This window comes from Clarias gariepinus, chromosome 14 (assembly GCF_024256425.1).
Source record: "Clarias gariepinus isolate MV-2021 ecotype Netherlands chromosome 14, CGAR_prim_01v2, whole genome shotgun sequence".
Classification (NCBI taxonomy): Eukaryota; Metazoa; Chordata; class Actinopteri; order Siluriformes; family Clariidae; genus Clarias; species Clarias gariepinus.
Window position 1 is genome coordinate 1,896,781 of NC_071113.1, and position 15,678 is coordinate 1,912,458.

The following is a 15,678-nucleotide window of genomic DNA, read 5'->3' on the forward strand; positions in this document are numbered from 1 at the left end:
TTGTCAAATGATTTTTAAAGTTGATGATAAAATATGTTGGTGCCTTTGATTGAAAGCAATTATATACTAGAATATATTTCAGTAATGATCTCTATGAGGTTTGTTACAGTATCTGAAATTTTTCTCGCGTATACATGTTTATCTCAGCACTGGTTCTTGAAGATGATTTTCATATGCTGGTGCGAAAGGGAATGTTCACGCCAGCCATTTGTCTGGCGTAGTCCTCATCAAACATCTGAGATTGAGCGGGTGTGAAGTAATTGGTCCAGTCTCCAACCTCCCCTGTGGAAATTAAACACAATAATCATAGAATAGTGTAACACGGACTTGGCCAGAACCATGAAATGTTAGTAATGTTGAACGTCCAGACCTTTTCTCATGAAAGGAGAGATGGAGAAGTCGAACACTGCCTTTGGTATTGTCGAGTAGTTTGCCATTGGGTTGTCCTTCATAACTTGAAAGGATGTCAAGTGTATAATCTTGTCAATTATGTCATCAGATAATGATAGGTCAAGGTATCGCATGATCTTTAGTATTTCTCGATGAGGGTTCTGAATTTTGGAAAAAAAAATATATTAATGAGTATGAAACACCTATACCAGAAGCTCCCAAACAAACAAGTCTGAAATCACACCAAGATGCTAGCAGCTGATTTCCAATGCATGGAATAGATTGGACTAGTTTGGCCAACAAATCTCAGAGATGCTTGAAGGAACCTTTACATCAATGCCAGTTTCCAAGGTTAACTAGGAGGTCAATGGCTCAGAGCATCACTGGGTTTCCAAGATTAACAAGGCAGACCTTCCTTGTACCATGTTTGTTAGGTAATAAATACTACATACCCAGAACTCCCCACAAGCCCCGTTATTTTGGAATGCTCAGCTAGCTATCACAATTTGGCCCTTATCAAAATCATAAAAAATAATGTTCATTTGAGGTCAGGTATCCTGACCTGACCATATGCTTCATATAAATGCTATATACTGATGCAATGGCTAAGAAATATTAGAAGTATCTTCTACCTCCTTCATGTCCTCGTAGAAAAGATAAAGGATATTTCTTTTTTCTCTTTCTTTCCAGTATCCTTTCACATGGTCATACCAAGATCCCCAAGACACTATGGACAAAAGAATTGCAGTTTTTAGCTACTGTAATAGCACAACCATTAAAAGCATGGGGAATACCAAATCTATCACATTATACAACATTTTTGAGACTCACATGTTCCCTTCATGAACTTTTGGACATATTCTTCCCATGGCCCTGGATCTGGCTGAGTCAGATTCATTTGGTCAAAGTGGTAGTAACTGACCATGTTGTCTTTAGCATTTCGAGCCACATAAATAATCTGTAAAAATAGATGCATTTAGAAAGGGGATTGCTTTCTTTTTGTTTAGGATATATGAATGAAGAATGGAGAACAATGAAGAACAGTGCAAGATGTAAATAGAAGCACCAAGATGCATGTCGTCCCTGAGAGCACATGGTGAAATAAAAGGAGTCAAATGCAAGCTTTGGGGTGAACAGGGAAGTGTGTTGGTGTGATGCTCATGTAACAGTGAGCATAAACTCTAATCCTATCCAAAAATGGACCAACTGCTGTAGTTCTGGGAGATTTGTCCTTGTTGTTGTCCAACAACATTAACCGCTTACTAAACCGATAGTAGTATTTAGTAACCAATAGTTGGCTTCATTAAAGCTTTCTCTAGCTGATAGATGTCAAATGCTGAGGGTTGTTTTTAATCTAAGAATAAACTCTCCCTTATCGCGTAGTCATTAACTTCTAAATCCTATTAACAATAAAGATTTTCTATGCTGGTTACTGGACTCAGGTGTTTGTCTAGCAACAAGATTTTGGACCAGTTATAAAAGCCTAGAAGTGGCATTAAAGTAATCTGCCTTTTAGTAAAGTAACCAATGTAACCCAGATTATCTGCCAGAATATGGATCCAGAATGTGCCGAGCTGGGACTGGAGAGTGTTCCTCTGGACCATAACCCTCCCAATTCACCTAGTGCTTGGTGGCACCCTAGTGGTGGAATGAGACCAGGACACGTCTGAAGGTAAAGGTTGGGGTACCATCAATAAGTGGAGGGTGGATAGACAAGTAAAGGTTCACAAAAAAGATTTAACCACAAGATGTGGAAGGTGGGTCTGATCCTCAAATTAGCTGGGCAGTATGACACTTTCCTAAGGGTCTTAAAATGCCCAATATAACATCCTATTTTTCTGGATGGTAGCCACACTGACTGATACTATGTGCTGGCTGGAATCTTGATCTGAGGCATCTCTTCCAATTAGCCATGTGAGCCTTCCTCTGAGTGATGACCTAGCAAAGAATGCCACAGAGTGTTGTTGACATACTCCACCCATATCAGATGTTCCAGGTTGATGAGGAGTTGGAGGAAGCCCAGATCCTGGTTGAGCCTTTCAGTTTGACCCTTCAGACTTTGGATGGATGCCCAAAGAAAGACTTCATAGTAGCTCCAAAGTGGTAGCAGATGGCTTTTCAGAATCAGCTGATGGTTCTGATGAACCTGATAAAAGAACAAGTCCGTTGACAGGTCATGCACCCAGTCACATGCCGCAGGGAAAGTTGAGAGGTTTCCTTGGCCTGAGGGAGTTTAGGCAGCATATAAAACTTGCAGGCCTTTAGAAGCAGTCTACAATTACTTTTTTGGGGACACACCTGACAAGCTGCCACATACAGTCGATATGTCAAATTCAGCTGGACCGCTCAGCTGCATTTGATACGTGAACTACAAGATTCTCTTATCTATTCTTACAAGTCTTAGAATCTGCTGCATGGCAACGGCTCGCTTACTCCCTAGAAGATAAGTCATATGAGGTGACCTGAATAGAATCCACATCTGCTCCATGCAGGTGTTCCACAGGGCTCAGTACTTGGTCCCCTTCTGTTTTCCCCCAATACCTGGGCCATATTTACTAAGCATCTTAGAGCAGGAAATCCCCCCTGAATTGCGAGGAATTCTCTGAATTATGGCATTTTGGTCCTATTGTCAGAAGTAGAAGTAAAAGCTATTTTATTAAAATTCTTAAGAGAGGAAATCACTCTGATCTCCACCAAAATGTAGGAGAGCTCTGGAGGTGTCCTAACTGGTTAGGAATAGGGGCCAGGGGTAGCTCAGTGGTTAAGGCATTGGCCTACAGTTCGGAAGATCCCAGGTTCAAACCCCACAACCACCAAGTTGCCACTGTTGGGCCCTTGAGCAAGGCCCTTAACCCTCAACTGCGCAGATGTGTAATGAGATAAAAATGTAAGTTACTCTGGATAAGAGCGTCTGCCAAATGCTTAAATGCATAGTGAGGAAATTGTGTTCGGGCAGACACATGCAAAAGAGGAGAGATGTTTTATTAACACTGAGTGACACAGAGCTCATAAAAGATACATTTGCAGCAAAATGGAATTCCATTTTTTTTTAATTGCGTGTGGTGTTTAATTGGTCCAATAACGAACATGTCGTATGGTCTCACGTAAATATGGTCTCCGTAGCAGTCTGATACTGTACAGTTTTTTATCAACAGTTAAGATTTAATAAATAAACTTACTTTGAAACACAGACACAGCTACAGTGTCGGAAATAATAAATTAAACTCTTTCCAGTTTCTCTTTTTTTTCGAAATAATTTTGATCAGGCTGACAGTTCTACACAGCTCTATAATAGGGGCTTTAAAAATTTATTAATGTAGTAGTCTGATTAAAATAACATCATGCTGCCGAGTCACATATGTAAGTTTTGTCTGTATGCAAAAAGCTTTAACTGATTTCACCATTTAGCTTTTCCACCATTTAAAACTACAAAAACCTGTAAAAACTACAATACTTACAGGTGCATCCCACTTTACGGCTGTCAGTGTTTAAAAAGTGATGTCACACGCTTTTCTTGCCACAGTCCTACTTCTCCTCGAAAGTAAGAATAGGAAGCTTTATAAACGGCTTGTATGTCCTACACTAAGGTAGGAATATTTTCATTCTTAAATGAAATTTGAGCGTGATTCCTAGATGCTTAGTAAATATAGGCTCTGGTCTCTTGGTAAAGTCATTTTATTGCATGGCTTTTTAAACCATTGTTATGCAGATGACACATGGCTCATCCAAAGGAAAATTTAACTTCTGTTCATCCCTGGTGATCTGTCCCTCGGTGAAAACCTTGTGATCTCACTGGACAACAATCAACAATCAGATCGTCTCGAGCTACTTTGCTGTAACCCTGTTAACTGAAAACGCAAAAACGAGATGCTGCGTGAAAGCGCTATGGGAACATCTCTGTGTTCAACCGATTGTGAAGCATGTGTGTATCAAACAAGCCAAAATTTTCAGGTGATGTCATCTGATGAGGTGCACGTGCAGGTTATAAATAGGAGTAAACTGGAAACATCCTCAGGTCAATTTTTTGTCTGAAAAGACGTCCAGTCACGCCAGCAGTGCGGCATTGGAGCGCAGCATCTCGTTCTCGCTTTTTCAGGGAACAGGGTTACAGCAAAGTAACCTGAGACATTCCCTTTCAAAAGCTACACTTGATGCTGCGTGAAAATGCTATAGGAATGAAAACACCAACGCCGCCGCACTGCAAGTGTCTGGACCCCCAAGGTTGTGTTGCCTGTGCACAATGGCCAAAGAGGTCTCAGACATAACTTTGAGATGCTGACTCGAGGACCTGCGAGCCCGGAGAAGCATGGACATCCAAACTATAGAATCTGACGAAAATGATGCCCAAAGCAGAAACTGGTGTGCTAGCGCAGTCCGCACTGGCGATTTATGTACGAGACTACCATAGTGTTGTCCCCCCGCACTAGAACATGGTAGCCTCTCAACTGCTGGAGGAAGTATTTCAGGGCCAGAAATAGAGCCATCATTTCGAGGCAATTGATGTGCCACACGAGAAGATGACCTCTCTAGATTCCTTGGGTTGGACGACCATTCAAGACCGCACCCCAGCCCGTGAGAGAAGCATCTGTCGTTAGCATCTTGCGGTGACAAGACAGACTTAGAGTGGGACCCAAAGTCAGAAACCGAGGTCTGAACCACATAGAAAAGGTATGAAGCCCCTGGTGCATAACCCTTATTTGTCTCTGGGGATTGGCCCTTGTATAAAATCCCCTGGCACTTAGCCACAACTGAAACGATCTCATATACAGCGGGGTGACAGGGCTAGGTCAAATGGAAGGACCCGATACTGGTAATGTTCGCACCCGAAAGCAAACATTGTGAACTTCAGGTGAACTCCACGAATGTGCCGCGGCTTGCTGTTTCTCTTTAAAGAAGGCGAGCCCCGCGCAAAGCACCTTAATAGGAAGGAGATCACAGTGCTCACACTCTCCTTCCGAGGAGAGCGTGCTCTTTCCCCAAACACGCAAAACAGAAAGTGTGAAGATAGCCCTCCGAAAGAGATCTGTCACACAGAGGTACACATCTTTTAACAAACTCTGCCATATTGGTGAGTTATCTAACACTTTCTTTCTTTTGTTTGTATATTCGCTTGCACACACACACGCTAACACAATGCGGTCCTTGAAGACAAAAAGACCTGATGTTTCCAGTTCACTCCTATTTACAACCTGCAGGTGCACCTCATCAGATGACCTCACCTGACCGAGGTTATACAGATGTCCCCATTAAGACTGTGCATGTTTTCCCGCGAGATGCTGCAATTTGGCGCGTGGCATACCGCTACTTGCCACGACTTGCCACGAGCAACATTCAGGAATTTAAATAAAAGTTTTATTTATAACCCAGCATTTTACTAATAAATGGGGGAAGCGCAGTCAAAGCCCGGGGATTCTGCGTGCTGTCGCGTTGTATTCAGCGAGTAGCATATATTTTTGTGTTTGTTTCATTTCATGTCTGTAGTTTTATCGATAAATCTGCTCATATCTGCGCACGCGTTTATCAGCCTTTTGATCGAAAAGCCGCACGCGCAACTCACTTTCACCTTGCAAAACTCAGTGTTTATTGTTTAGTGTATATTTAAAGCACATAAACACAATAAAACAATATTGTTTTAGGCCAACATATTTTTGTACTATTAGTTGTACTTTGTCTTTTTGCACACACGTGCGGGTGCGTTACAATAGTAATAAGAATAATAACAATAATAAATTCGAGCACTACTATTAATAATAATTATAATACTGAATGGAGAAAGCGCACTTAAAGAAGTATCATCATTAAAGGAGAGAAGAAAATGAAGAATAAATACATATTAGTATTTACAGTTTGAGCTCGACACGTTTTTGAGCTCTGTCGCTTGCTGTCAATGGGCCTAAGAGACATTAAAAACACATTTTCGGCTTCAGTAGACACACAATACTTCAGACTGAAACACAACTGCCCCCTAAAGGTAATGAAAGGCATTTTCACAGCTTGCCGCGTGTAGCCACGGCAAGTCGCGGGATCCCTTTTCTCGACACATGCATTTTTAATGGCGACATCTATATAAGCCAAAATTTGGCGGGTTTGATACACACATGCTTTACAACCGGTTAAACAAAGAGATGTTCCCATAGCGTTTTCACGCAGCATCAGGTGTAGCTTTTGAAAGGGAACACCCCTTCAGCCACTGCCTGCAACCTTGGGGTAACTGTCACTGGTCACTTTCCCCACACATTGCTAACATTACTTGCTCTTGTTGATTTCTTCTTTACAACATCATAAGAATTCGCCCATTTCTTTTATCACAGGTTACTTAGGTGCTTGTTCAGTCCCTTGTTATTTCAGGACTGGGCTACTGCAACTCACTCCTGGCCTTCTGCCTCTGTTCACCTTTCGTCCTCTGCAGCTGATCAAGAATGCAGCTACACGTATCGTCACACCACCCTGCTTTTCCACTCCCTGCACTGTAGTTCCGCTCCACACCACGTTCTCTTCAATTCCCCAGCACTGCTTGGCTAGCCCCACAGGAGGGATTGAAGAAGACATTCACCTAGACTCTTTTCTGTTTTGGGATGAACATGGTGGTGGGGTGAACTTCCTCTAGATGTCCGTATATCTCTGACAATCTGTAAAAGTATGTACAAATGTAGTCCATTCCCGGAGGTAAGTGCTTAAGGCAAAATTTAGTATTGCAAAATATATTTTCCCATAGGAAATAATGTAAATGCAGATAACCCGTTCAACTAAACCTCACTTAACATTAATTTATGATTCGTCTTGGCACCGGCTGCTTTAAAAACAAACTAAAATTCTCTCCTTGATGCCATCCTTGATGATATGTAGCACGGCCACATAATGTGTTTTTTTTTATTAAGGTGCCAATCCTTTTTTTTTTTTTTTTTACATGGATTACACTTTATACACTTTCCCATATGATTTATTGCCCCACCAGTTGTGATTTGGTTCCGTGTTTTCCCTCTTGTGAGACTTTCTCCCCTAATCACAATGAGAATCCTGGTGATGCAATAAGGTCAGCTAACCATGTTTAACTTGAGGGTGCAAATACTGCACACAAATGCCAATGCTCAATTGTTGTTTAAATGCATAAGACTAGCAAACATTTTTTTCAGGCACTGTGACTGCGAATCCTTCTGTCACTTTGGGAATACGATGGATTAATCACTACTGGGACAGTATCACAGGATAATGTATACGGTAGTACACTGAGTGTTGTTTGTTTGTTTGTTTGTTTTGTTAACACTAGTAGATGAAATAAAAGTCCTGTGACCCATGGTGTCCATGGTGTCTTCGACATCAAGTCGAAGAATCAAGCCAGATGTGTGGACTTCCAGTAGCCGAATAAAACTTGTTTCGATTAGCTACTGGAAGTATGCACGACCGGCTTGACCATTCAGGAGCCAAAACAGCAAAATCTAGCTAAAATTTTGGTTCATCATATAAATTTTTTCACATATATTTAACATTTTTTAAAATATACATGTGCAACATTAAATTCAATATTAAAACTCACCTTGCATTTATTTTCCCAGAATCCTTCAGGCACCAGCTGTATGGGTAAATGCGTCTTTATGAATCTGGGAGGTTTCATTGCTTTTAATAGGTCCAGCCCTGAAAATCCGACAGGCAAAACGTCAGATTTCAGCACATTCTGACAGACATTTGTAAATGATATTAGAGAGATAATGTATTATCGTCATGTATTATCAATGATATATTTATTATTTTGCCACGCAGACTGTAGAAGCTCTCAGATTTGCCTATTAAATTGTAGAAAGACAAGGCCATGGATAGAAGAAAAAACAAACTGAGTGTAGTTGCCACTCAAAGATAAGGTGAAGACATCTGGTCAAGGTCAGATAAAGTAAATCAGCTCCTTGAAAGCGTGAACATCATGTACTGGGCGCAGATTATGTTAGCAAAAAAGTTTCTGTATAAAATGGAACGGCTGAGAGGAAGAAATCACCTTTCTTCATGCTGCATCTTTTTCCTCTATGAGACAGGTCTAATAAAACCTTTGTTACTTTGCTCTTACCCAGCGTATGAATCACTTCAGGTAGATTTCCACCACAATTCTTGGCGTAGTTGGCAGGATTCTGTTCTTGAGAAAGACATCAGAGAATCCAGTGGAGGCATAAGCGCCGGCGTCTTAAAGGCTTTTTACTTTATTTCAAATGCCCAGTCATGTGTGAAAGGACGGGGATTCATGTCGTCTCAACACCAGGATTAGTTAAAATAACTAAAATGTGTGTGGCAGGATTTCCACCACAATGATCAGGAATGTTTGGGTCCACTGAAACACTATATGACCAAATGTATGTAGACCCCTGTCCATCATACTTACATGTGCTAGTTAAATGACTTCATATATACTGTAGTTCCACATTAGCTGTTATGATCATCTTTGTTGTGGGGAATCACCCATGCAACCACAAGTAAGATATTTGGTGGTATTCAGGTCATGGCTCTGTGCAGGGTACTAGCTATTTAACATTAGCCTTGGCAACCCATATATGGGCATAGTTGCATGCACAGGGGAATTATCATACTAGAACAGGGTTGGGCCCCTTAGTTCCAGTGAAGGGAACTAAGCATACTTTGTTTTAACAATATCAGGAAGGCCCACATATGGGTGTACCGGTCAGGTGACCACATACAGAGTACATTTAGCCATATTATGTATCTGAAAATTTTCTGTCTCACAGTAATTAGTTATACACCATGAGCTTCATGATACCAGAGTTCAGTTGCATTTTGTGCAAACAATTTTTACCTGATGGAATTGGAGGAGGAGAAGTGATCTCCAGAAATGGGACCCGTATAGGAGTTGGAGCTCTCTTGCAAATCTCGGCATCTCCGCTATGCAGCAGCAGATCCACTATTTCCTGGACCCATGTGGTACCTGATTCATGGATGAAAACATTTTTATCATAATCTTGTGTAGAACCCACTGACAGACTTTGACAAAGCTTAAAGACTCACATTATTTTTTTTCCAGTTGCTATACACAGTCCCAATATTTCGGCACCTTTGCCTTGCTCAATTTGAGTAACACTATAAAAGATGTTTGCTCTTATAGTGTCACTCAAGTGTTACTTTTGTTGTGGAGTGTGTCTGTGTGTGAGTGTGTTGCAACCTCTAAAAAAGCAACCACACAAAACCACTTTTACTTGGCGAAAAGCTGGATCACATGCTTCTGTTCGACCAGATTTGGCACTTCCTTTTGAGTCAGAAAGTCAGCCAATTGTCCCATGATGTAGAGTATTGCATTTTGTCATGCTGTTGTTCTTGTTTGCACATTTCCATGTGCACTTGATATTTGTCTTTTGCTGTCTTTTGTATAGTACTTAGGTAGTTTTGTTAAATTCTGGTGTTAATTTGTTTTGTCTTAGATACTCAGCTGATCAAGTGCCTTAGTTAGCTAGTTAGCTTTTGGTAATTTATGTTGTAAATTTTATTTTTTATTTTTATGTATGTATGTAGCACCCTGGTCCACGAAGAGCGTTGTTTTGTTTCACTGTGTACTGAACACTACAGTATATGGTTGAAAGGCAAATTGATGTAACCTAAATAAAAGGGAAAAGATTATGTATTGTAGATTACCAATACCCCTTTATTGAACTCTAGTGTCAAATAAAAGCATGCTGTATCTATTGGATCTTTGTGTTGCACAGTCGTGAGACCGCAGTGTGAAGAGCAGGGGACTGAGCACACAGCCCTGGGGGGCCCCAGTACTCAGTGTGGTGGTGGTGGAGGCCGTGTTATGGCATAAGTGTGTATGGCTGCCAGGTCACTGGTGTTTACTGACAAACTGACTGCTGATAAAAGCAGTGGGATAAACTCTGAATTGTTTACTGCAGTACTCCATGCTCAGATTCAGTCCAATGCTGCAAAACTGATAGGACACCGCTTTATATTGCAGATGAAAAATTAGCCAAAACATATAGTGAAAGCTACCCAAGGCAGAGAAATGGAATATTCTTTACTGGCCAAGTCAGTAACCTGATTTTAACCCATTAAACTTACTAAAGACAAAACTAAAGGCAGAAAGACAGAACTGAACCCACAAACAAGCAGCAGCTAAAGCCAGCAGCAGTAAAGACCTGGCAAAGTATCTCGAGGGAGGAAATTGTGTTAAGACTTCAGGAGTTCCTTGATTGCAAAGTATTTTCATCCAAGTATTAAAGGCAATTCTTGGGTTTGTAATTATGCTAGTTTGTTCTTTTATCTATGAGCATCTTCTTCCAAGTATTGTGACTTGTGTGTGTGCTATATGTTTGGACCATTGCACTATTGGAGAACAATACTGGATTTTTTTTACAACTTTGAAATATCATATGCCTATATGGCATTATTTAATTGAATAACGACAACAACAGCAACAACAATAATAGTCAGTTGTTATTTTAAGACATGAAGGTCAGCTGTTGTTAAACAGTTCTTACAAGAACAGTGTTTCAGGAGTATTTGCAAAACTCATCAAGCAACATGATGATGATGAAACTGGCTCTTATAAAAACCTTTTACAATTAACAAACAGATTAGAGCCGTTAGAGCCGCAGATTAGAACCGTTAGTGGGAGACACATCTCAATATCAGCTGTTCAAAGGAGATTATAGTAGTATATAGGTATTGTGTGTACTGTATGTATATATCAAATATCCAGTGGTTAAACCTTAGAAACTGTACACATTGTCACTGTTTACATTATAAAGCAAAATGGAAAGGATTGTTACATATTAGCCAACGAGTTCTATTTGAAATGCTGTTGATCAATGTTTAACTTAAAGGTTAAGAACTCGTTTTGAGAATAGAAACTCATGCAGGATGAATCCCTGATATGCTCTGATCGTCTAAGAATGAAGCTGAATGATTTCATGAATTATACGCACTGTAACATATCTGAAATACAACACGCTTCTAATTAGATTCCCCTAAAAAATAATTAGAAAAGAAAAGAGATACGTCTACTTTTCCCTATTCCCAAACAAACACCCAGTCTGGAGCTTTATGATAACACTATATGTGTACACACCAGTTGCTGACCTTTGACAAATTGTTAACCTTCATGTTAAACATTGATAAACACATCATTTGAAACAGAACTTAGCAAACAGAACTTGGTGCCTATGTATACAGTATGCATTTGCTGTAGAATATGAACAGTGACAGTATGTACAGTGTGTACAGTTTCAAAGTTTACCAACTGGATATTTCAGATTTGCAAATCAAAAAGTTACATTGCAAATGAACCATTAAAACATTTATTACTCTACAATGGCATTTGTTGAATTAAAAGATAATCCTTCTGAAATAGTAGGTGATATTCTGAGGAAATTACACCACCATGTCCTTATCAGTATTTAACATTATGATATATGAAACTCAACACCAAGAAGATGAAGGAGGTCATTGTGGATTTCAGACAAGCTGATTTCACCTGAACAGGACTGTTGTCGAGCGTGTACCCAGCTTTTAGTTCCTTAGAGTCCACATCTCCGAGGACCTCAACCGGGCCTCCAAACTCTTCTTTCCTGATAACTAATACATGTCACTGTCACTTTCTGTCTATATTGCACTGCTTCATTCACTATGCATGACGTCTGTATACTGCACTGCTGTATATTCTACCTGTATTTATTCTGTATATACTATATCACTCATACAGTATATGTACAGTACATATGTATATCATGTTACTTCTTTTGATTGTATGATCTTCCAGACACATCTATCCACTTCACAATATTCACACAGTTATACTATATTATACTGTATATTAGTATTATACTGTATTATGCTTAATTACCTACTGCACCTCCTGTTTGTTATAGCACATTCACTTCACAATGTTGCACAGTTATACTGCTACATATCACTATATATAACAAAACTTCTTTTTGCTATAACACATTGTAATTTATTGTAAATAGGCCACTTTTAGATGCTATCTGCATTTCATTGGCTCTGTACAATAAAGTTGAATCTAATATAATCTAATCAAATCTAAATATAGGCATTGGGCTACAGCCCAGAAGGTCCCAGGTTCAAACCTCACCACCACCAAGTTGCCCCTGTTGGGCCCATTAGCAGGTCGCTTAACCATCAACTGCTCAGATGTATAATAATAATGAATAAAAAAAAAGTAAATCCCTCTGGATAAGAGTGTCTGCCAAATTTGTGTGTAATTTGACACACATAATCTCTAAAGGATAAAGAAATATAATACTATTATAATTCCTTATTCTTTAGAGATCATGCACGTTGTATTTTAAACAAAATCATCACCATAATTAATTCCTGAATAAAATTTTAAAACAGTGCATTTTATATACAGACTAGCAGAGATTGTCGAACATTGTGGTGACGCAGTGTTTTTACCTGCTTTAGGGTAGGTAGCGATGAGCAAGTCGGATGGATCTGGACAGAAAGCCCAGATGGAGCTCCAGTTTTCAGCGATCATGCTCATGAGAGGCACCCCTCGCACCTCAATCAGAGGAAAACGATAGAGTGCATTGGCTGCCTTGCTTATGGCTTCTCCATAGCTCATGTCTTCTTCCTTCTTGTCCATGTTTGCATGCTCTGTATGTGTCCTTCTGCTTTTTTAGCTTCTTTATTTGACTTGAAGTCAAGCTGCACTGCTTCCCTTTTTTTTTTTTTTTTTTCAAAGACGTAATGTGTATTAAAAGTTTATTTAAAGTTTCTGATAGTTTTCTTACTAACCTGTTAAAGCCTTTGGATCAGTGTTTCCTTGTGTTCCTCTACACTCCCTCTAAATTCAAAACTGTTATATAAATGCCCCAGGAGAGAGGTTGAATATGACATTTTTAGAGACTCTCTGATCCACTGTGAGTGGTAGGGAAATAGAGAGCCTTCCAACAACTTCAGGAATTCATGTAGTAATATTCTTTTAACCACATCTAATCCAAATTAAATGCATGAGTGTAAACACATACTGCAAAAGCATTTCTACAATAAGTGCATAATCTGGTAAGCACCTTCCCTATGTGTGCTATTGTTAGTTAGTTATTTTTCATGTTTTGGACTGTTAAACTTAACTCTTTTCAGACTGTCCCTGGTGCAAGTTAAAGTTTAAACAGCAGTAAAGGGGTGGGTGGATCTGGCAAATGTTCAAACATTCCCCTCCCTATTTTTCAACTAACACACAGACGCACACACACACAATGTTAAATATTCTGGGTTTTTTTTGGTCATTTGTCTTATTTTGGAATGTTACATTATTTACAACTAACTCACAGGTGCAACAGACATACAGAAATGTGAAAGAAAAATGTTCATGGTCTCCCCTACACCGCCTTCCCTCATCTTTTCCTTTTTCAACTGCATTTTATCTCAAGTAAATGATTGGTTTCCACTAGTGACTTTAGTACTGATTATTATTTAATAAACAAACAAACAAACAAACAAACAAACAAAAAACCCCATACAAAATCTTTTATTTTTGTATTTTTATTTTGAAGAAGGTGCCTGTTCCCTGAGCTGAATAATAATGTAGAAAGACTCAGAAAGTCTGTTTTAGTAATCTAATTAGTGTAGAATAAGAGCACACTGAATACACAGCCAGCACCTCTCTCTCACATATCTCTCTCATCTACAGCACTTATTGGTAATGAAACTATCACGGATCAGGAGTTCAATATACAGTGGAACCTTGGATTACGAGCATAATTCATTCTGGAAGCAGGCTCATATTTCAAAACTCTCATAAACCGAAGCAAATTTTCACATAAGAAATAATGGAAACTCAAATTATTTATTCCACAGCCCCCCCCCCCCCCCCCCCCAAAAAAAAAGAAAAAACATACAAATAATTAACACAAAATATATAATAAAATAAATTGACCTGACCTTAACCTTTTAAAAAAGTAAAAATAACTCTCACAGATAAGTGTTTCCATTTATGCGCACAGGCGCTGTGTGTGTATGTGTGTGAACCTAAAGTAAGAGGAGAGGAGGAATCAGCCCTCCCCTCTTCTCGTTCTTTTCAAAGGTAAAATGCAGGTTAATTTGTTTTTATGTGATTTCGTTAGTTTGTCGATCAATTGAGTGTCATTAGAGAGATTTCTTGTTTATTTTTTCAATAAAAGTGTTTTTAAAAAATTCAGGCAAATAATTCAAATTAATACAATATACCAAATACATTGGTAGTTAGCCAAAGCATTAACATAATTTGTTTACAAATTATTAGCATTTTGTTTTATTTGAGTTATTAAAGCTCTGCAAATACTGCATGATTTTTTTTATTTGTTGTGATGATGTAATTTCCTTTAAATATACACTCTAAATAACAATAGTTGCATTTTAAATTTGGGAGATATATTGTCAGCAGTTAATAAACAAGGCCCGGTTTCCCGTTAACAAACACTCTAAGCAAGTTAAGAAGACTCTTAAGATATATCTTATGTAAGTTGATATCTTTTCTAAGTGTGTTCCTTGAACTGTCCCTTGGGAGTTTTCTTAAGTCGCTGCCTCTTACGTCCGACATTACAAGGCGCTGTCTCAAGTGAAGGTGCTGAATTAGCTGACATCAGTTGCTCAGGAATCGATTTTTTACTCCTTTTGCATGACAGCGTTAAGACAGACAGCACTTTTTATGCAAATTAAACGTGGCACTAAATTCTTCCAATAACGTTTATTCTGAGCATGCCATAATAGACAAATATATAAATTAAATCACTGTCGCTAATATTTTCATGTAACCCGTAGTGGCGGTAAAACGAACCAGGTATACAATCATAGTTAAAGGACAAACAGCTGACAACCCTCTTCACCAGCTTCAGAAACAATGTGAACATGTCAAGTTGTCAATGTGAACAAGTTGTTGGGGTTGTATAGCGCACTATGGAATGAATACGATAAGATGACAGGGGTAGAGGTTTAATACCCCAATCTCACCTATGCGGTTTTGCGTGGTGGCCGTAAGAACGGTTCATCATGATTCAGCGTGAGTTTTTCATTAATATTATGTTTTCATTAATAAATGCAAATGTATAAAATCTAAACTTTATTTTTCGTTCCTTAAAAAATACTTTATTTGTAATTATTTTCCATATTAGGAGCATATGAAAGGTTAAAAAAGCCAGAATATTTTATTTCAGTTTTGTTCAATAATAACATAATAAACAAAAGTGTTTTTCTGATCATTAAAGGAAGCATTTAATGGCTTTTTGGAGGAAGAGTGGACTGGACAGTTGGTTTTAAAGAACAAGTAAACTGAGTAGAGTGGGATCTATACAGTAAGCAGCG

The 15,678-nt window shown here is 38.9% G+C and overlaps 1 protein-coding gene across 1 annotated transcript; it reads right to left on the reverse strand.

The window, feature by feature from the left end:
* Positions 1–129: 129 nt before the first annotated feature.
* LOC128540811 (sulfotransferase 1C1-like) lies at positions 130–13,188 on the reverse strand. The gene is made up of 7 exons (XM_053510793.1): positions 12,793–13,188; positions 9,185–9,313; positions 7,925–8,022; positions 1,222–1,348; positions 1,023–1,117; positions 371–551; positions 130–282 (listed from the first exon to the last, which is right to left on the reverse strand). Exons 1-7 carry the CDS (start codon positions 12,980–12,982, stop codon positions 170–172), a joined length of 933 nt encoding a protein of 310 aa, XP_053366768.1. The 5' UTR covers positions 12,983–13,188; the 3' UTR covers positions 130–169.
* Positions 13,189–15,678: the final 2,490 nt, after the last annotated feature.

Excerpts from the sequence above, each read along its gene's own strand:
- LOC128540811 (XM_053510793.1), bottom strand. The coding sequence starts at position 12,982 with ATGGACAAGAAGGAAGAAGACATGAGCTATGGAGAAGCCATAAGCAAG. Across the intron at positions 8,023-9,184 it reads TCCTCCTCCAATTCCATCAG|GGCTGGACCTATTAAAAGCA; the intron begins GTAAAAATTGTT and ends TCGGATTTTCAG. Across the intron at positions 1,118-1,221 it reads AAAGTTCATGAAGGGAACAT|TGTCTTGGGGATCTTGGTAT; the intron begins GTGAGTCTCAAA and ends TTTTGTCCATAG.